The sequence below is a fragment of the Equus asinus genome, chromosome 8 (assembly GCF_041296235.1).
Source record: "Equus asinus isolate D_3611 breed Donkey chromosome 8, EquAss-T2T_v2, whole genome shotgun sequence".
Classification (NCBI taxonomy): domain Eukaryota; kingdom Metazoa; phylum Chordata; class Mammalia; order Perissodactyla; family Equidae; genus Equus; species Equus asinus.
In genome coordinates, this window is record NC_091797.1 from 19,114,350 (window position 1) to 19,134,547 (window position 20,198).

The 20,198-nt window shown below is 41.9% G+C and overlaps 1 protein-coding gene across 10 annotated transcripts in view; it reads left to right on the top strand.

The window, feature by feature from the left end:
• Nucleotides 1-20,133, top strand: part of PLA2G7 (phospholipase A2 group VII) — a 36,118-nt gene extending 15,985 nt beyond the window's left edge. For 5 of the 10 annotated variants that reach the window (XM_014837513.3, XM_070514812.1, XM_070514813.1 and 2 more), the window contains exons 2-12: nt 3,695-3,837; nt 8,874-8,995; nt 9,699-9,843; nt 11,433-11,526; nt 13,248-13,316; nt 13,883-14,009; nt 15,157-15,270; nt 16,396-16,487; nt 17,637-17,807; nt 19,350-19,498; nt 19,955-20,133. In XM_014837513.3, the coding sequence (XP_014692999.2) occupies nt 3,729-3,837; nt 8,874-8,995; nt 9,699-9,843; nt 11,433-11,526; nt 13,248-13,316; nt 13,883-14,009; nt 15,157-15,270; nt 16,396-16,487; nt 17,637-17,807; nt 19,350-19,498; nt 19,955-20,097 (1,335 nt within the window). In that variant the 5' untranslated portion in view covers nt 3,695-3,728 and the 3' untranslated portion in view covers nt 20,098-20,133. Of the gene's footprint in view, nt 1-3,694; nt 3,838-4,054; nt 4,278-8,873; nt 8,996-9,698; nt 9,844-11,432; nt 11,527-13,247; nt 13,317-13,882; nt 14,010-15,156; nt 15,271-16,395; nt 16,488-17,636; nt 17,808-19,349; nt 19,499-19,954 lie in introns of all 10 variants that reach the window. The other 5 variants (XM_070514816.1, XM_044776810.2, XM_070514815.1 and 2 more) reach the window with 3 other exon arrangements.
• The last annotated feature ends 65 nt before the right edge of the window (nt 20,134-20,198 follow it).

Consider the following 20,198-nt stretch of genomic DNA (forward strand, 5'->3'; position numbering starts at 1 on the left):
AAATGCGGGGAGGGCAGAGCACCCCACTCCTGCTTGGAGGACTTGGGGAAGCCCTGCCGGCCATTGGCTGTCTCTGCTTCTTCCTGAGGCTGTTGACATCGAAGATGTGATGAATACCAAGGAGCTGTGGGCAAGCTCTCCTTTGGGTTAGTGCGGTGTTCCTAAAACTCAGCTGTGGATCTGCTTGTGTGTTTCACTTTCGTCTCTTCATCCTCCATGATCGTCCAAGTGGCTGAATGACACTCCCCTTATTCAATCACAGGCTGTCAGCACCAGGGGTAGAAGTTCCTAAAGCCCTCGGCTTGTGTCTCTGTAAATATTTTCTGTGCATGATGTTATTTGAGGAAAAACCAAGTTGTAACAGCATAACAGTGGGGTAGTGGTGGCAGCTGGGGAGCATCTAGCCTCTCTTCAGCTCAACTTCTTCTGTTGCTTAACTGGGAAATTCAGGAGCTATTTCTCTGGATTCATACACAGTACTCTGCTGTTTCCAAGGGTCTTAGCATGTTGCTCCCGATATAAATTAGGGCAAGAACAATGAGACAGAGTCTCATTTCATTAAAGAACAATTTCTAATTCCTTGTTAAGTCATTTTCTCAATCCACGAAGCAGCTCCTGAACACCTGAGCATCATTGAAATAATTGTTCTGTTCATTAACTTTAGAAGACGTTGGTTTTAGAGTGAATAGAAATTGATGCTTCACAAGGATGGTATGTTGTGGTTAAAAGCAGGGAGTCAGATATTCCGGGTTTAAGCCCTGCCTCCAGCATTTGCCAGCTGTGTGGTAAGGACGAGCCCATTGAACTCTCCTTAATTTCCTCATCAATAGAATGGGGATAATTAAACCTCCCTCACAGATTGTTCTGATGATAATTGATTAAGATGCCATGTGCCAGAAACTGTGCACAATGCTTGGCGCATAATAAGCATTCAAATGTTAGCAATATTATTATCCATTTAGTGAACAAACTTTTGAGCACCTAAGTGCCATTTTAAAAGAAAAAGAAAAATTATAGTGCTGTGTGCTCATATGAAAAGATTTCTACAACATATTATCAAATTAAAAATGTAAGTTGAAATATAAATGAATAGTATAAGGTTTTATGAACAAATTTTAAAACTATATTTATATATGTGTATGTATATTTATTTATATATATGTGTGTGTATGTATTCAAGTATAGAAATACATCTGGAAAAAAATCTATGAGCAAGTGATTAGCAGTGAAGAGACAACTCAGTTTTTTATTTACCTTGTTCTGTCTTGTTTGAATTTTTGAAATCACATATTAACTTTGTAATAAAAATAAAAATGATACTTAAGTAAGATAAAAATCAACCAAAATTATAAATAATCTAAAGAATTCCACTATGCATACTTTTTTTAACCAAAAAAGAAGAGATAGAATAAGGAAATACAGTCACTCTACAAGTAGCCCAAGAAGCTTAGAGCTCCAGGGACAATTTTCCCAGCTACCTGTCTGGATTTTTAGCCTGTGCCATAAGAGCTGACCTGGCTATAGTCTGTCTCCTCTGAAATCTTTCTCTCTGAATTCCTGTTGCCCTGAGAATTTATGCCATATCATTTTAGAATTTTAAATATCCCTGTAATTTGCTCTCTTCCTGTATTATATATGCTGGTCTTGACCCTGAATCCCAATTGTAAGCTCTTTTAAAGCAGGGGTTGTGTCAAATTCTCCAGTATTTACCGCAATTGTTGATATCAGAGGGTATGTAGTATTTGCTCAATAAATACCCATTGACTGAGTGCCTGCAGATCTGACATTAGTCAGGACAGGCCGTGCTGTGCTGCAGTAAGGCAGAAACAACTTCACCTGGAAATTTCAGTGGCTTGACCCAACAAAGGTTTATTTCCTGCTCATGGACAGCCATATGAATTGGCCGGGCACTTCTCTATTGGTGACAAGTGATCCAGGGTTCCTCTGTCTTTAGACACCACATGTGGCTTCTGAGTTTGCTGTGTGAGGGAAAGGAAGCGATGGGGAGGACATACCCACTCCTAAGCGTCCTAGACCACTCCATTCAAATTCCCATTTATCAGAAATCAGTCCATGGCCCCAGTCCAGCCACAAGGGAGGTCAGGAATGTAGGGGAGCACACAGAGATTTAGGAACACTAACTCTCTGTGCCACAGGTCTGTGTTTATATCTGCCTGCTGAATAACTATGCCAACTTGTTAATACCCCATTAGTATCAGTGGGACCAATACCCACATGGATCGTTAACCTTGGCTCAGTTTGTGTTAGTAACCATGTGTGTTAGAAACTACTAGGATTCAGAATTTATTCACTCAACAGGGGCTTATTGAGTGTCTCTTGTGTACTAAGCACTATTCTACGTCCTGGGAATACAGCAGGGGAAAAAACAGTTAAAATTCCCTACTCACAGAACTGACTTCCTAGTGGAGGAAGATAAACAATTGACAAATAATGTCCAGAGCATGTTAGTTGGTGATAAGTATTATGGAGAAAAATTAGGTGGGGGAAATAGGGCGTGTATTGGTGTGGAGAGCGGGGTTGGGTTGTAATTTTAAATTGATTACGGAAAGGCTCACTGAGATGGTAGAAAGGAAGCAAAAACCTAGAGGTGAGGGAGCCGGTCACTGGGGTCTCAGGACCAAGAGGCTTTCTGGAAGGAGGGGTCCATGTGAAGATCCCAGGCAGGGCAGGGAGTGCCTGGATGTTTGGTGAATGGCAAGGAAGCGAGTGTGGTTGCAGTGAGTGTGTGAGAAAGGATGGGCTAGGATCGGCGTCTGTTGAGTACGGATGATGTAGAGCCTTGTAGGTTGCTTTAAGGTCCGTGGCTTTTGCTCTGTGAGATATGATGCCATCTGGGAGCAGAGGAGTGACCTGATCACTCTGGCTGCTACTTTGGGAATAGCCTACAGGGGCAAAGGTGAAGCTAGGGAGACCAGTTGGAAGTTATTGCCAAAATTCAAGTCAGAGATGGTGATGCCTCAAGCCATTCCCATCACCCCAAAAAGTTGAGGGGAGAAATTTTAAAGGGAATAAGTGATGCACAGATACAAGATAGTTTTTGCAAAGGAGATGTTAGCATAGAGCCTCATTGTAATATAATTTATTATTACCACGAGTTCGATTTCATCCGTCAATTCTACAAACATGTTCAACACCAACTGCAGGCCAGGCCCTCTGATAGGCATTGGCTCTGCCTTTGGGAAGCTTTCAGCGTAGGAGGATCAGAGAGATCACCAAAGCTAGGACATGCACAACACCAAAAGAACCACAGCTGCAGCAAAATGATCATTTTATAATTATGATGGAAACATTAGCCAACACTTAGCGAGTGTGTACTATGTGCCAGACAAGCCGGGGGACGTTATTATGATTATGATATATGGTTGTTATATTTTGATACTATTCTTTATAACCAAACTAGACAGCTACAGAGTTAAAGAACTAGTGACCCCAAACCTAATATAACAGCCAGAAGTATTATTTCTGTGCTCTACAATCCAGATTACCCAGGATTTTGCCACCCTAGTGCCTATCAAAAACCCAGCCCAGAAAATGCATGTTGTATTTTTTCCAAATGTCTTCTTCCCTTACCATATATAAAATCATGTTACTAGTACCTTAGTCTCATTGATTTGTCAGCCTAAGTCCTCTTTATTGCATGTTTTTTTTTTTCTTTTAATAACCTGCCTTGAAGAAAGTTAAGCTGAAACCGCTGCTCAGCTTCCAAGATGTTGCCACCCAAATTGCATGTGCTTTTCTGCCTCTGCAGCTGCCTTGTGCTGATTCATCCTTTTGACTGGCAAGACCCAAATCCTGTTGCCCATATTAAATCATCAGGTAAGAGGTATATTTGTTCAGGGGTTTGAGTGACTCACCTGTTGCCAGAGTCAAAGTGGCCCCAGAGAAGTTGTGTGAATGAATTTCTAAGCAGATTCTATCAAGAAGATGCTCATGGAGACCCTCTGTCCTCCTAGAGAATGGGGGAGGGCCTCACTTTCTCCTCATCCCACTGAAACTGAAGAAGCACCTGTCTTCTTCAATATCGTGACTGCAGGACAGAACCAGGATGAGGTGTTTTCAGACAAACTGGAAGCTCAGCTTGCAATCGCTGTGGAGAACTTCCTCGACGCCGTCCCTTCTCTCCCTCTCTGCCCTAACCTACTCTCGCTCGAGCGCAGTAATACAACTCCCCTGGAGTTTCCCCAGAGGCAACCTCAAAACCCGAGTCCGCGAAAGTGAAGAAGAGGCAGGTGTCTTGATCAACAGATGTAGTCCTGGTTAGTAGTGGGGTGAGAAGATGGCAATTTAGGATCTTGGGATTCAGAGGGAAACAATCTTTTCTTCCTAACGACAGCGAGAAGTAGGGACAAGAAGGCACTAAGGATCTCCAGATGAGAATGGAGGTGCATTACATGCTCTTTCTTACCTTGTGGAGGGAGGGAAGGAGAGGAGAGGACGGCTCAGACACGTCCACGAGGGGTGGCCAGAGTGGGACAGCCATCTCTAGGACCTTTTCTGTGGAGAGATTGCTTCTGGAGCTTTGTGAATTCCTGCCAATGCCTGAGAGTTGTGATGCGTGAACTTCTCTATCCAGTCTCCTCAGGTGAGCAGTGTAGGTGGCTTCTGCATGGTGTCATACCGTCTGTCTCCGCATCCCTGTGCACCTGGGTAATGTGGTCACACTGGATCTAGTTGTTCAGGCTTGATGGGTGCCTTCTTACTACAGCATTTACGAAAGACTTTTCACAATCGATCACCTTAGAGATAAATCTCACCCTACTTTGTAGTTGGGGAAACGAATGCATCAGTAGGAGAGGAACTGTGTCATCTTCCTGCATTTGCATAGGAAATGGAGTGATATCTCACAGGGGCCTTCATTCTACAGCACTTGGCAGGAAGCTGAGGCATCGGTGATACACTGGTGACTAAAAACAAAGAGCTTGGAGGCAAGTTCAAGGAGCTTGGGACCTAGTTAAAATTAAGTTTATTTTTCCCATTACTTTTTCCATAGATTGAAAACAAGTGACATCTTACACGAGGAGCAAATGATCACCCAAGAGACATTTATATCGTGCACTTTTTACTGGGCCAGGGTGAGAATTTCAGAACATGTTTTATATCGCCTAATGTTTGACAATCATTGGAAAGCTGTCATTGGACTGGCAGAAACTTGAGGACAGGGACACTGTTTTATTTATCTCTGTAGTCCCAGCGTTGAGCCCAATGTCCCACTTGTTCTAAATGCTCAAAAATGAATGCATAAATATTTTTAAAATTATTAGAAATAGTTTATTAAATAAAAGATTAAAATAGTAGATGATTCTTTATAGTCTTACTAAATGAATACATAGAAAATGTGGTTATGCAGGTAAAGGCTAAGTATGGGCTGGAGATGTCCTATTTGCTAGTGGAAGAGAGAAAGCCATATAAGAGAATATAATGTTCCTAGCATGTCTACAAACCCTATTCAAACCCGGGAATGAGTATCAGGAATACTTGACAAATAAATGCCACCAAGAATGTATAATAAGATGAATAGCATACCCACAGGTTGCAATGCTCCTATTAAAGTTGAAGAAAAATAGGAAGTGACATTTCTAAGTTCTGACCCACAAAACTGTATCATCGCAAGGGTGGCATTCAACCTGACAAGTCTCTTCCCTGCCTCTTCCTTCATGATGAGTCCTGATAGACGGTTAGAGAATGGGAAATCCGGGATCACGATCAGATCAGCTGTAAGCCGGGGAGCCTTCTCTGCAGCCATCCTGGCACTGGCCAGCAACAGGGCCCTGTAGACCTATACCCAAACCTGGGTCAGCTCAAAGCTTCCTGGGACCTCGGGGGTCAAGTGTCCTGGCATAGGCAGACCCGCAGTCTCACCTTGACATGTGGCTCCTGAAGGCTGAGTGGGGAAGCTTTTGGGTAGAGCAGGTTTTAGAGAACCAGGGCACTTCTAGGTTATTGGAAAAGGTTCCCAGAGCCTTGGTGGAATTGAGATCTCACAAGGGGAACCCTGTGTGACTTGGAACCCTCCCCTGGCTCTAGAACGGAACTCCCAATTCCAGAGGCAGTGCCTCCAAGGCAGCTGTGGGTTCTCTGGGGCTCCTCACCAAACTGGGAGCCCCGAGTCCTCTCCCAGCCCCCTTGTATAGCCACACCATGGCTGCCTGTGGGCTGGGCACAGCAGAACACAGGCAGCTTGTCCTGGAAGAAAAGGCAGGTGTAGCTTACCCTAGCTGACCTTCCCTATTACACCACGAAGTGTGGCTTAGTCTTAAATGGGAGAGGAAGAGCCTTTGTAATTCAAAATAGACCCTAAAGTGTTAGCCTTACAGGTAAAGGTTTTACAAAAAAATCTGAGGAAATACCTCGGATTTTGGATCTGCCCTAAAGGAAAATGGTATGGTCTAGTTTTAGATCAGCTAAACTCCTCTAAAGGCTTGAATTTAGGTAGCCAGAGTTAACTAACTCTAGGTAAGGGACAAATAATATCAGTTGTCCACCCATTATGTTGTCTTGCATTCTGTGCTAAGTACTTGACTTACATTATCACTTCATCCTTATGACTGTCCTGCAGGCTAGTCAAGTGTTTTTATTCCCACTTCACAAATGAGGATAAGAGACAGGAGTAAATTGCTTAGACCAGAGCATCATAGCTTGTGACTGGAATCCAAAATAGGCTCATCTGACTCCATTACCCAGGGTCCATTCATCTTACCCCCTCCCTTCCTCAGAACTACCTTCTAACGTTTGACCATGAATTGCTGACGCATGTGTCAGGCCAGGTGGTCTGGTACCCTAGTCCAGTGCTGCTAAACTTTAATAGGCGCACTTTTTCAGATTCGGTAGAATTCGATTACCTGCATTACCTAGCTCCTAGGTGATGCCAGTGATGCTGAGCCATGGACCAACTTTGAGTAGCAAGGCATTATGTATGGGGAAGGGCTCATCGCTGGCAGGCATTTCACACATTAGTCATCAATGTGGAGGGTGTAAATGGGCTTCTTCTCATGACTCAAAACCTTTCTGGATGACGCCCTATGATATCAATGCGGGTGCCGTACTTAACATAGTTCTAGGTGTCTTAGTGCCAGAGAAAGGATGTGATGGAAAGCAGGAAAGAGTCTGTCTAGCAGAGTGATCAACTGCAATAGAAGGGTAGGAGTGGGCAAACTGAATCTGGAAAAGTGAAGGTCTGGATATACTGATATTTGGACTCACCATCTTGAAATTAAATATGGACTTGATTGGGGTTTAGAAAGGAGGAGAACAGGTGAACCTGCAGGTGTGTTGAAGGGTTTTGGTACTAGAGAGAGGAAAGGTTCAAGAGTGGTAAAAAGAATGTATACCATAAAATGTTTGATGGGAATAAGAGAGACCAGTGGCAATGAAAAGCTTAGTTCAGATCATTTTCACAAATATTTATTGAGCACTGACCATGTGCCAGACGTTGTATTAAGATCTGAGAATACAAAGACATGGATACAGCTCTTGAGAAATAGCCTAGGGTGGGAGACAGAGTGTGCAAACACATAATTTCAGTATCATATGATAGGAAGGATGATAAAAATATATACAGGGAATTGATTTAATACTGAGAATGAAATGATGAAGTCTGGGAGATCAAGCAAGGCGTCAGAGAAGACCTGACACCTGATAAGGTGTTAAAGGTTGAATAGGAGTTTCAAGCACAGGGCATAGCATTCACAAAGGTGGAGAGGCATCGAATAGCCCAGTGTGTAGCTCAGGAGTGCTGGAACACATGGAAGGGAGGTAACCTAAAGGGAAAAGTCAAGAGAAGAGTAGGAGGCAGCAGACCTCCCGATCATGGAGGGTCTTTCTTGCAGCGCCCAGAACCTTGGGATTTAACTTTTGCACCTGTGAACCTTGACGCATTTCAAGCCCAGAACGAGGGAAGGCTAGGCCCCACTGGTGCCTCAAGTAGCAGTGGAAGTAGCTCAGGAAGACACCTGTAGATATAAAGACCACCTACAAACTGCCGTCCAAAAAGATTCCAATACATTTCTCTTTCAAGAAAACCACCTGGAGACCAATAAGAAGCCATCAAAGGGTTTTAAGAAGAATTGCCTGGTGAGATTTGTGCCTTAAATCACTCCAGAAACTGTGTGAAGGATACATTTGAAGAGGCCAAGATCCAAGGTGGATAGGACAATTAAGAGAGGTGACAATTGCCTGGTCAAGAGACAGTGAAGATTTCAGTGAGACAGTTGAGCTAGAGGGCAAGGGATATGTTGGAGAGATAATTCTAAGCTAAAAACAAATGTTAGTTGTTGAGATTGATTGGATGTAGGGGTTGGTAAGAAAGAGGTGGGAGAGAGGGATAATTCCCAGGTTTCTGGCTTGGGATACCCAAAATAGGGAATTCTGGAGTTGCAGGCTGTGTGATTGGAGGATAAGGAGGGGGAGATGGGAGCTGGTCATTTAGTTTGATTTTGGACCATTGGTTTGATGTTCCTATGGGAAGAACATGAGGTGGAGATCCCCAACCTCGGAAGTTGTAAGCACAAGTTGGAAATGTGAGATAAAGTTCATGTTCAGGAAAACCAGATTTGGGAAGTGATCTTTAGTGTGCTCTGGATAAGAGTAGGAGGTAAGGACAGGGCTGTAAGTATTAGGAGGTGATGGTCCTAAGCATCTTGGGAGAAGGGCTATGTCTCCCTTCATCTTTTTCCCTCACACAGTACTTTGCATACAGCAGGCCCTCAATAATTATTTGTTTATTTCACTAGTTAGCAAAGAAATAGAGGAGGCCAGAAACTACGGGCAGTAACTGATTCCCTTGGAATTCCTTTGCATAATAAAGTCGGGGGTGCAATGGATGACAAATGAGATCATATTTACCTGTTTTTCAGCATGGGTCAATAAAATCCAAGCTTTGATGGCTGCTGCAAGCCTTGGCCAAACTAAAATCCCCAGAGGAAATGGATCTTATCCCGTTGGTTGTACAGACTTGATGTTTGATTATACTGATAAGGTAAGGCTTTGATTAATACCACTTGTCTTTATATTCTAATATTGACTGTTGCCATGACCCACTATCAGGTTCTGAAACTTGACCTTGCCCTCACCTGAGACCAACTCATTGTGCCGTTTGCATCGTTTCACAGGAAGCCTTTTGCTAGTTCAGTCATTCCTCGATTCGTTGCTGTCATCTGATTAATTTTTCTATAAGCTCTCTTCTTTTTCTCCTTCCTTAATGGTTGAAAGCAGACTGCTCATCCTCTCTTCACTCAGAAAGCATACTGTTCTATTTTGCATCTCTTTTGACTGTATTCAGTCACCACAGCAGCTTAAAACATTCTCTGGGTCTCTTCATGAACAGCAGAGGTATTTGGGTCCCCACTAATTAAATATGCAAGATCGGGGCTGGCCCGGTGGTGTAGTGGTTAAGTTCGCATGCTGTGCTTTGGTGGCCCGGGGTTTGCAGGTTTGGGTCCCAGGTGCGGACCTAACACCGCTCGTCAACCATGCTGTGGCAGCATCCCACGTAAAATAGAAGATTGGCACAGACGTTAGCTCAGAAACAATCTTCCTCAAACAAAAAGAGAAAGATTGGCAACAGATGTTAGCTCAGGGCCAATGTTCCTCACAGAAAAAAAAGGAAAAAGCAAAATAATTATTGGAATATATTTGAGAAGCAACGTGATTAAAATTACATGAATTTCTTTCCTCCATAGGGCACCTTCTTGCGTTTGTATTATCCATCCCAAGATGGTGATCGCTCTGACACCCTTTGGATCCCAAACAAAGAATATTTTTGGGGTCTTAGTAAATTTCTTGGAAGACACTGGCTTATGGGCAAAGTTTTGAGCTTATTATACGGTAAGATTTCTATTGATCCTGCTTTGTAGGCTCTAGAATGTAAGAAAATCTTGAAAACAGCAAGAGTTTCGGGCAGTTAAAGACCAAAGTAGATTTTCTCCAGTCTAAAGTTCTCCTAAGATAACAAAAAAAGTATTTCTTAAAAGCCCAGGTAACTTTCACAGAATCCAGAGTTCTCATTTTGTCCATTCTGTGTATGATGGAGAGTATGATGGTGTGGAGCTGGAGATGGAGGGAGTTAAAGTGTCAGACTTTCAGTCTGTCGCTAGCTGCTCTCCATGGCTGGTCTCTAGTTTTCCTTCTTACGTACTGTCGGGGAGCAATAATGTGGTGAGAGTAGCAGGTTAGCTAATGTAATCACTGCCCCATACGCTCTGTGCTAAAGTGCTTTTTAAACTTGGGCAAAAGTAGAAAGAAGTAGAAGCCACCATAACTCTCTAGATCCAAAACAAAGGAGTGAAAGGTAATTTCTTATCATCAATAAGGAGACTCTACTCTCATTCCCATCACCCACCCCCAAGGGACCACCCTCTCTCACTAAGACAATCTTATGTGCCTTCGTCACTTAATTGTCTACATTTCACTAATACAGACTTTTCCTTCCTTATCTGTTTGACCAGATGGTACTCTTGGGCTGGTGTTAACTAGGCCTTCAAATTTCCCCTTCAAAACTACCTACAACTTTTGGCATTCATTTTAAACATCTCCTTGGAGTTTTCTTAAAAACCACTTTATAACAGAAGTGATAAAAATACTAAAACTACGCATCTTTATGGTGCTGAATAACTTATAAGTCACTTCTACAGCAATCATCGCATTCAATGTTCATGACCACATCTCCATTTTATAAGTGAGAAAATGAAACACAAATTGATGAGGATGATGACAATAAAAATTGAGAAGTGAAGGAAGAGAAGATGATATCTTCCATTTTTTGAGCCCCTTACTATGTGACTAGATAAGTGCTTTAGGTATATTATCCACTTGAATATAATTCTCACAAAAACCATATGAGGGAGATATAATTTTCTCCTTTTTACAGAAGAGGAATCTGAAAATCAGACAGTTCTTTTAACTTACCCAGGATCAATAGCTAGTAAGTGACGGAGCTGCATCTGCAGCCACATCTAGGTATGAAGTCCATGATCTCTCCAGCTTTCTTTTGATCACTACCATGTTAGAGTCTCCAACTCAAAGATCCTGGCTCTCAGTGTAACGTTCCTGAGGTTTACTGGGTAGTTTGGTTTCAGAACATTCCCTTTGAAGTGTTGCCAAAGCCTGGGGTTGGTGAAAGAGAGCAGCCTTCCCCAATACACCTGTAAGTGGGAAACTGTCTCACCTTAAGTTCAGGGCTGACAGTGAGGACTGAGAATTAATGACCCTGTGGTCGTAAGAAAAACACATGGTTCGGGTCTTTGGTTGGTGGGTATCTAGTAGCAGACTTTTTAATGAATTTGCCGTTAATACACAAAAACGTAAAAATAAATTCCATGGGTCAGGACTTTATACTAAGGAGATATAAGTTAAATTAACCAGCAACATTCAAGTCAGAGACAAAACACTAATCATCATCCTCCATTGTTGTCTAGGTTCACTGACAATTCCTGCAAGCTGGAATTCCCCTCTGAGGACGGGTGAAAAATACCCACTAATCATTTTTTCTCATGGTCTTGGAGCATTCAGGTAATGTTTGAGAGGTTGAACAATTTTAACCCGTAGGGATCAATGACTCAATGCATTGTTTTCCAAAAAAAGGAATAGCTGATTTTGGAGTATCATGCTGGTCCCTGTCCTGAAGGAATTGGGATTCCTTAGGAGTTGACTATGGTCTGTCGATCGGTCCTAGCCCTGTCTCGTCAAGTAGTTTGTTCCCTCCTTCTAGCTCATGGGGACTGGCCTCACAACAGGAAAGAGAAGGTGTTGCATTTTGGGTTGTTATCCTTCTATATATAACACACTCTCAAAACAATCTTCTGTGTTAGTTCAGGTCCTCTGAGAAATAGACACCAAGATTGGATTAGCTGTGAAAGACATTTATTGAAAGAAGTGCCGGTGACGGATAGAGGGGAAGGAGCAGGAAAAGATGGGGAGAGCCTTCACCCCATGATGCAGGTTGGACACTCAGGAGGGAGATGGGAAATGGAGAAGGATTGGGTGAGAAGAGTCTCAGACTACAGCACAGTTCTAAGAAAGACTGGGCCAGGCCAACTGAGGGAGTGCTTGACCCACAGTTGCTCATCAGAGGAGTCCTGCATCTCACTGGAATGGGCCTAGGTTAGTACGCACGCTGTGCCCAGTCACTGGGAGCAGCCCACAGGAAGCTTAGCTGGTGGTGGTGGATCCAGCGGGGCAGGAGCTAGATGGGTCTTTAGTCATCTTTGCTCTCTGTGGCCTGATACCTGAGTGATACATTTTCATGACCACCACACCTTCTCCACTACCTTCTTCCATCTTCTCGACTGCCTCCCCTTCTTTTATCTCAGGCAATTGTAAGACTTTCAGAAAATAAGAGGTGGCTTTTCGCTGGCAGGAAGTTGGGTAGCATCTGCAATAAGAACTTATCTTCAATACTTTAACTGTAGTCTAGCTAGTGATTTGATTTCTACTAGACCAGTGGTTGGCAAATTAGAATCCAAGGACCAAATCCCACCTGCTGCCTATTTTTGTAAAGAAAGTTTTATTGGAACACAGCCACACCCCATTTTTCACATTGTCTATGGCTACTTTTGTGCCAGCGCAGCAGAGTTGAGTAGTTGTGACAAATACTGTACGGCCCACAAAGCTGGGAATGTATACCCTCTGGCCTTTTGCAGGGAAGGTTTGCTGATCCTGTACTAGACTATCTCTCCCTCCTGAGTAGGTCTTGTGTCTTCAGCAGTAGAAGACACAGTTCCCACCGACCTCCTTTGTATATTCTATGCACGTTTCCTATTGAACGCAATGAAAATGTATTAATTTACTTAATCCTTACAACAATCCTATTAAGTACCATCCTGTTATCACATCACCCTTCTACAGATAAAGAATCAAGGCAGAGAACACGTAAGTGGTTTATCCAAGGTAGACAGCTAATAAGTGGTAGAACCAGGGTTCAACCCAGGTAATTGGACCAGATGATTTCTTGTTGTGGAGCGTCATCCTGTGCATTGTAGGATGTTTAGCAGCTTCCCTCTATCCCCTAGATGCCAGTAACACCCTCCCTCAGTAGTCGTGATAATGAAAATACCTCCCTTGTCAAATATCCCCTGAGGGCAAAATGGCCCCATTTGAGAACACAGCTCTCTGGTTTACCCCAGGGCACTACTATAGGAAAGTAATGGCCTCCGTGTTCTGGAGTTTATTAGTGGACCCCCGCCTTGTAAGCGTGACTTGTAGTTCAATGCTTCCCTCCTTTTGTTTTGAAGGACAATTTATTCTGCTATCGGCATTGACCTGGCATCTCACGGGTTTATAGTTGCTGCTGTGGAACACAGGTACGTCATCTGGTATGTAGCTGGGCTCTAACTTTCATAAAGGTTTATAAAAAAATGTTGATGCAATTGTCAACTGTGATTACATGATGAGAAAAAATGGAGACTGAGTTAGATTCTCAAGACTTAAAAAACAGCTAACATTTCTACAGTGTTTATTGTGTGCCGTGTCCATACCGCACCTCCTATAATCTTCTTGGCAAGCCTACGAGATGGTTACTATTAGCACTGTTTTAAGGAGGAGGAAATGAAGCTGAGAAAGGGTGAGTCCTTTGCCCAAAAGCACACAGCTAGTAAGTGGCAGTGCTGGGATTTGATTCCAGGCGTGAGTTTTCAACACATCCTCCCAGAACTGTGAAGACAGAATGCGTTGAGTTTACCCATGACAATGTCTTTTTCTTAGAACTCCCTTGGGGGCCCCTTTGATTTTAAAGAAAAATGCAGAGTGGAAGAAGAAAGGGAAGTCAGAAGGAGAAGAGTGAAGTTGAGTCAAGGATGGATAGAGGAATGTGGGTGAGATGGGGAAGGGAAAGAGCAAGTCGAAGTAGTTGATTCTGTTTGTTTTGTAGAGATGGGTCCGCATCCGCGACTTACTATTTCCAGGACCAGTCTGCTGCAGAAATAGGGAACAAGTCTTGGCTCTATTTCAGAAGCCTAAAACGAGAGGAGGAGGAGGTGCTTGTACGAAATGAGCAGGTACATGGCAGTAAGGGGAGAGGTGGCATGGGGACTGGAAAGCATCTGCAGCCTGATGACATTGCTGATTGACGTTTACATACGGCACACGGTGCTCCGAGCTCTCTTACTTGCCGTTCCCAAAAGAGCTGCAGCGAAGATTCTCCGAGTAATAAAATTCTCTTAATGAAATGTCTAGGTCATAGTCAAAACGTAGACAAAAATTCTGGGAGATGACAGCGAATATACAGAATATTTTTGCATTAGAACTTCTAATTTTAGAATTTCAGAATAAATTCATAGACATCCCCCCCCCCCCCCACACACACACACCAGGGAGTATAAAGAAGGCTACTTGGGGCCAACCCAGTGGTGGAGTGGTTAGGGTCCCATGCTCCGCTTTGGTGATCTGGGGTGCGCAGGTTCAGATCCTGGGTGCTGACCTACACACCATTCATCAAGCCGTCCCACGTATAAAGTAGAGGAAGATGGGCACAGATGTTAGCTCATGTTAGCCAATCTTCCTCACACACAAAAATAAAATAAATAAGACTACTTTTCAGAGAGGTAGTATAGAATAGTATTAAGGATGTAGGCCTTAGAATCCAACTTTCTGTGCCTGATCCTGGCCATCACTTTGCACTGGGGTGATCTTGGACGAGTTACTTACTCTCTTTATTTTGCTCCCATGTTTTATTTGTTACAAAATAATGAACAGCAACAGTATTTTTCTCACAGGGCTGTTGGGAAGATTAGATGGAATAAAGCATTCTGGCTTCCCCCTTTGTGCCAAGCTTTATAGTGGGTACTTTATATAAATATTCTTATGTAAATATATTTTCTATTTTAATTTTTTATTTTAATCCCACCCACATTTCACTGAGGTAGGCATTATCATACAATAAATGGAAGCTCGGAGAGGTTAAGTAGATCCTCTGAGGTCACACAGTGGATATGCAACAGAGACAAGATTTGGACTAAGCTATAACTACGTGCAAAGCTGGTTCCTGTGTCATTATGCTAGGTGTTTTCTAATCACTAATCGCTCAGCAGACATTTCCAATTTATAAGAGACCAACCATTTTCCCCACATCTTCCTCTATACAAACTTTAAAATAGGCGTTACAACGTTTACTGTGTCATTTCCTTCTTCCAATAATCATATTAGGTACAGCAAAGAGCAAAGGAGTGTTCTCAAGCTCTCGATTTGATTCTTGACATTGATCATGGAAGGCCAGTGAAGAATGTATTAGATTCAGAGTTTGGCGTGGAACAACTGAAGGTGAGCTAAGAAGGCCATTTCCCTCATCTTGCGGTTCTTTACTGTTCTTTGTTGTCTGCTTTACTGCTGTGATACAAGGTACCAGATGGTAAAGGGCTGCAAAAAACAGTGCAGGTAAAGTATTACAGCCGTGAGGAACACATTAGGTGGAACTATATATGAAACTGCCAACAGTCAGTTTTGATCTACAAAAATGGCAGTTTCACATGGTTCAACTTAAGACCTCCAGTGCAAGTGTCGTGATTTCTTGGATGGCTCCTGCATTTTTCTGAGCTTGATCCTGAAAAGTTGGGCCAAAGTGTTGGACAAAATGTTGGGAGGGGGTGGAAGAACAGACCGAGTAGACAGCCTGAACAGAGACTCAAAAGTGTGTGTAGGGAGGAGTCTGGGGGATAGAGGAAACTAGAAGTGTTCAGTTTGAGCATAAGATGATGGTCCATTCTCTAGATGCACTGGAGTGTTTGTTGTCCCTCAACCCGCCACTCTCTCTGCTGTCTCCGTGCCTTTGTACATATATGTCCCCTTGGCCTGACACACGCTTCCCCCTGATAAGTCCTGCTGAATCTTCAACTCAAGTCAGGCATCACCTTCTCCAAGGAGCTGTCTTGGACCCCAGTGCCCACCCATGGACCGAGTTAGCTATCTATCCTATGTGCTCCTTGCCGCCACTCGATTGCATTTGCATCATGTATGTGTCTCTCTTCCTTCCCTAACAGACTGTGAGCTCATTCAAAATGAACTACAATGCCTGGCACAGAGCACGTGCACAATCAACACTCACAGAATGAACACACTAGTAAACATCATGGAGTGGGGATAGGGGAAGTCAGCAATGATGATGTTTCAAGTGTGGGTGACTAGGAAGACCATTAAGTTCACTTCTGAACTTTTGCAAATGCTCAACATACATGTGCGGCTGTATTTGTATATATATGTATGTATGTGTGTAAATATGTATGTCTATACGTGTATATATGTATGTGTACATATTTCTTTTCTAAGAAATTAAGGTACTTAACCATGCCCATGAAATGAATAATAATTGTATGATTCACGAAATCATTTAGTCTATTCTTGTAACAACCTGTGAGATAGTTATGAATTATCTCATGCTTTTTCACATAGGACTCTATCGATAGGAATAAAATAGCAGTAATCGGACATTCTTTTGGCGGAGCGACGGTTCTTCAGGCTCTTAGTGAAGACCAGAGATTCAGGTAAGAGAATAAGGTAGCGATAACCCTTGTGAGACAGAATTTTTTTCATCAGATTCTTAGTGAGGAAGGGATCCTTTGGGGCTTACAGGTCTGTCCTTTGGCCTCCGCAAAGTACTGTATACAAATTTCCCTAGGCAGAAGCCATCCGTCTACTTCTCCTGCTGTGAAAAACTCTCCCCGTCCCCCTCTATTTTCCATTCTTATTTATCTGCTCAAGGGCTTAACATTTTCACTTGAAAATTTATCTTTATATATATGCATTTTATCTGTGGCATCATGATTATGATAATAATATTGCCATCTTACAGTATTTCTAGACTTGCCCAGTAGGGAGGACATTTTTAATGAATTTTTTTCCATCTTTAAGATGGAGTGAGGTCTAAAATTACACGGCTGTTTGGGTGGGAGTCAGACCAGACCTCAGTCTTCTGACTTGCAGAAATATTTTGTTTCAAATCACTTCATCTGAGATGGATGAAATCATGTAGGGCCAACTGTACAGAAAGTGGGCAGGGTCATCTGCGAAATTTCACCTCATGCTTCTTAAAATATGTTTCAGTATAAGGGAATTCTCTACTTTCATCCATTTAGCACATAAAACAGAGCGCCCAAAAGGTCAAGAAATGTGGCATAAACTTACTTTAAAAAAGAAAATTCATTACATTGTCAAATGATATGCTCCATAGGTTTTTCTTCAACTCCCAGACAGCTCTAAATACAAAGCAATGGGTCCAATGGTTACTCTGAAAAAGGTTTAATAAATACACTACAGTGTCCTGAAGGTCTGAAACAGGGAAAAATAGTGTGTTTATTATTCTTTTTTAGATACCCCACGATTTTGAAGAAATCATTACATATTTTAATTTATTTTGAAAACAGTCTAATGAAAAATGAATAATAAAATTGTTTACAGGTCATATATTTCTAAATGCCTCCTAAAGAAAATGATTATAATTCCAAGTCTGCTACTTATAAAGCTAATCATATCTATCCTCTTCCCACATTGAAGTATAATACCTCTTAAGCCCAGTGAGATAACCCACAATAAACTGGTATGATGTGTGTCATTAATACTAGCATTATTAGAAATTCCTGTGTCGGCCAGTATGTAACCCGACCTCTTTTATCCTTGTCAACACACATCTGCAGGTGTGGTATTGCCCTGGATGCATGGATGCTTCCAGTGGGTGATGAAGTATATTCGAGAATTCCTCAGCCCCTCTTTTTCATCAACTCAGAACGGTTTCAATATCCTGCTAATATCATAAAAATGAAAAAATGCTACTTACCTGATAAAGAAAGAAAAATGATTACAATCAGGTAAGTATAAGTGACTTATTTCATCATCTGAAATAGCAACTCAAAATTTAGAAAAACATCAACAGATACCATTTGTTAGCCATTATAGAATTGTTACATTCATTGTTCAGACTCTCAATAAGGAAGAATATTGGAAAATCTCATTTCTAAGTGCATTTAGACTTACTCTTTTTAAAATGCCAATGCTTTGAGTAGTGGTAATATGTGTAGAGCATATACTGATAATTAAAAGTTGCGTTGGGTGCCTGCTACTTTTATCTAAACACAAGAGCAGCAGGCCTTCACGTTTCTGAGTGTAGGGTAGGGGAAAGTATTCCATCCTTAGGCTAGGCTACTAAACTCTTCAGGGAAAAAGTCAGATCATCTGTTGAGACTCGCAAGGTGTTTACCTGTTTAGAAAGAATATGAATTTGTAAATTCCCCAAAGCTATAATGGAGTTCCCTTGAGTGTCGGCAATAAGCATATATATCAAACATATGATAATACTCCCAGTAGGGTTTTGAACTCACAATGAGATGCTACAAAGCAAAGATAGAGCTCATCCCTCTCCTATCTGAAACCTGGTTTATTTGGGAGAAAAGAAGAGGCGGCAGGAAGGAGACACACGCAGTGTAGGCAATAAACACTAGGGCAGCCGCAGCAAAGCAAAGAGGAAGAGCTGCACTGGTTGGGGCTGGAAAGATGTGTTTTAACCTTGGAATTTCTTAGCCAGTGACTGGGAAATCTGGGTAGACATGTCTGGCCACAAATTGGAAAAGTACAGAATATGTATATTATAGATGGAAACTTTTGGAGTAAATAAGACCGCAAAGTGAGAAACGAATTGGTCTGAGAATAGAACCTTCAGAAATGCCTACATTTAGGTGAAGAGCTGAAAACACAGTAGTTAGAGAAAGAGGGGAAGGTGTAAAGTCCAAGAAACCAAGAGAAAAAGAATGCAAGAAAATCAAGTGTCAGATGTCCCAGAGGTAGTAGAAAATGAACCCTAAAAAAAATGCCATTCTATTTGATGTTAGGCTGTTGGTGAATTTGAGCAGCAGCATAAGTAATATTTATAAGGTGCTTACAGTTTAATCAATACAAGGAAAAGTTGTTGTTGTTTTTAGTCTGTTTAATCCAAGGTTTAAATGCAAAGTGTGTCGACCAGAATCAAATAAATACCAAGTTTAGTGGTGCTGATGAGGGAGCCAACTTCTGGCTCTGAGTTCAGAGCCTCTTCAACATACAACACAGTCCATGTACTCAAATTAGAAATATTCTAGTGCGTCAAAAGACTAGAATCATTACTTCTAAAACCAAGATGCCAAGTAAGACGGGAGTCTTTGAATTGTTTATCTAGATGAAAAGAGGAATATATACGCTAGGATCCCTAAATGAACACAGCGTGTGACCCTCAAATAAATCTAAGGAGATCAAATCTACAAGTTTTGTTTCCTTGATTTTTGATAAATAGGCCAACCAGGCCAGTATCTTTCCTGCACCCTAACTGCAAAAATAATTTTGTCAAACAATGATTTGTAAATGTCTCATTTCTCTTTCAGAGGTTCAGTCCATCAGAATTTTGCTGACTTCACTTTTGCAACTGGCAAAATAATTGGATACATATTCACATTAAAAGGAGATATCGATTCAAATGTAGCTCTTGATCTTAGCAACAAAGCTTCACTAGCATTCTTACAAAAGCATTTAGGTAAGAAAATAATATTCTTTCATGACATAAACCATGTGATTCTCAGGGCAAAACTGTCTGTCTGAACGCAGCATTAGTCCCATTTTAACTGTCTCTGGTGGGTTTACAATTTAACATAGCAGTAAATCAGTTTGAAAACAAAAACTTGGCAAGTTTGATTTTGCTGCTTTGGATACCATGTAGCATAGACAGCAAGTCTCCCTGTTAAAGCTAATAGCCTTTCTGTGAAGACTGGGGGGCTTCCACGCTGAGGATACTGAGGGCACAGTACCTCCATCCCATGTCCCCTGCAGACGGAGCAGCTGAAGCAGCCACGTGGCTGCTCAGCAGAAGACCTTGCCTGTCTAGTCATGATGCCGTTTGTGCAATCTGTGATGCTAGGATGCCACCTAGAGGCACTGAACTGTTTAATCCTCTTCAAAGTTTAATATGTTTGCTAACATTTATATTTTACAGGACTTCAGAAAGATTTTGATCAGTGGGATTCTTTGATCGAAGGGGAAGACGATAATCTTATTCCAGGGACCAACATTGACACAGCCAACCAACATGTCACTTTACAGAACTCTACAGGAATAGAGAAATCGAATTTAGATTAAAAGAGCTTTTTAAAAAAGTCTCATTTAAAAACTGTATGTGTGTGTGGTGTGTGCATATGATTTTAATATATTTTCTTAACTCATATTTAAAGATGTAGGCT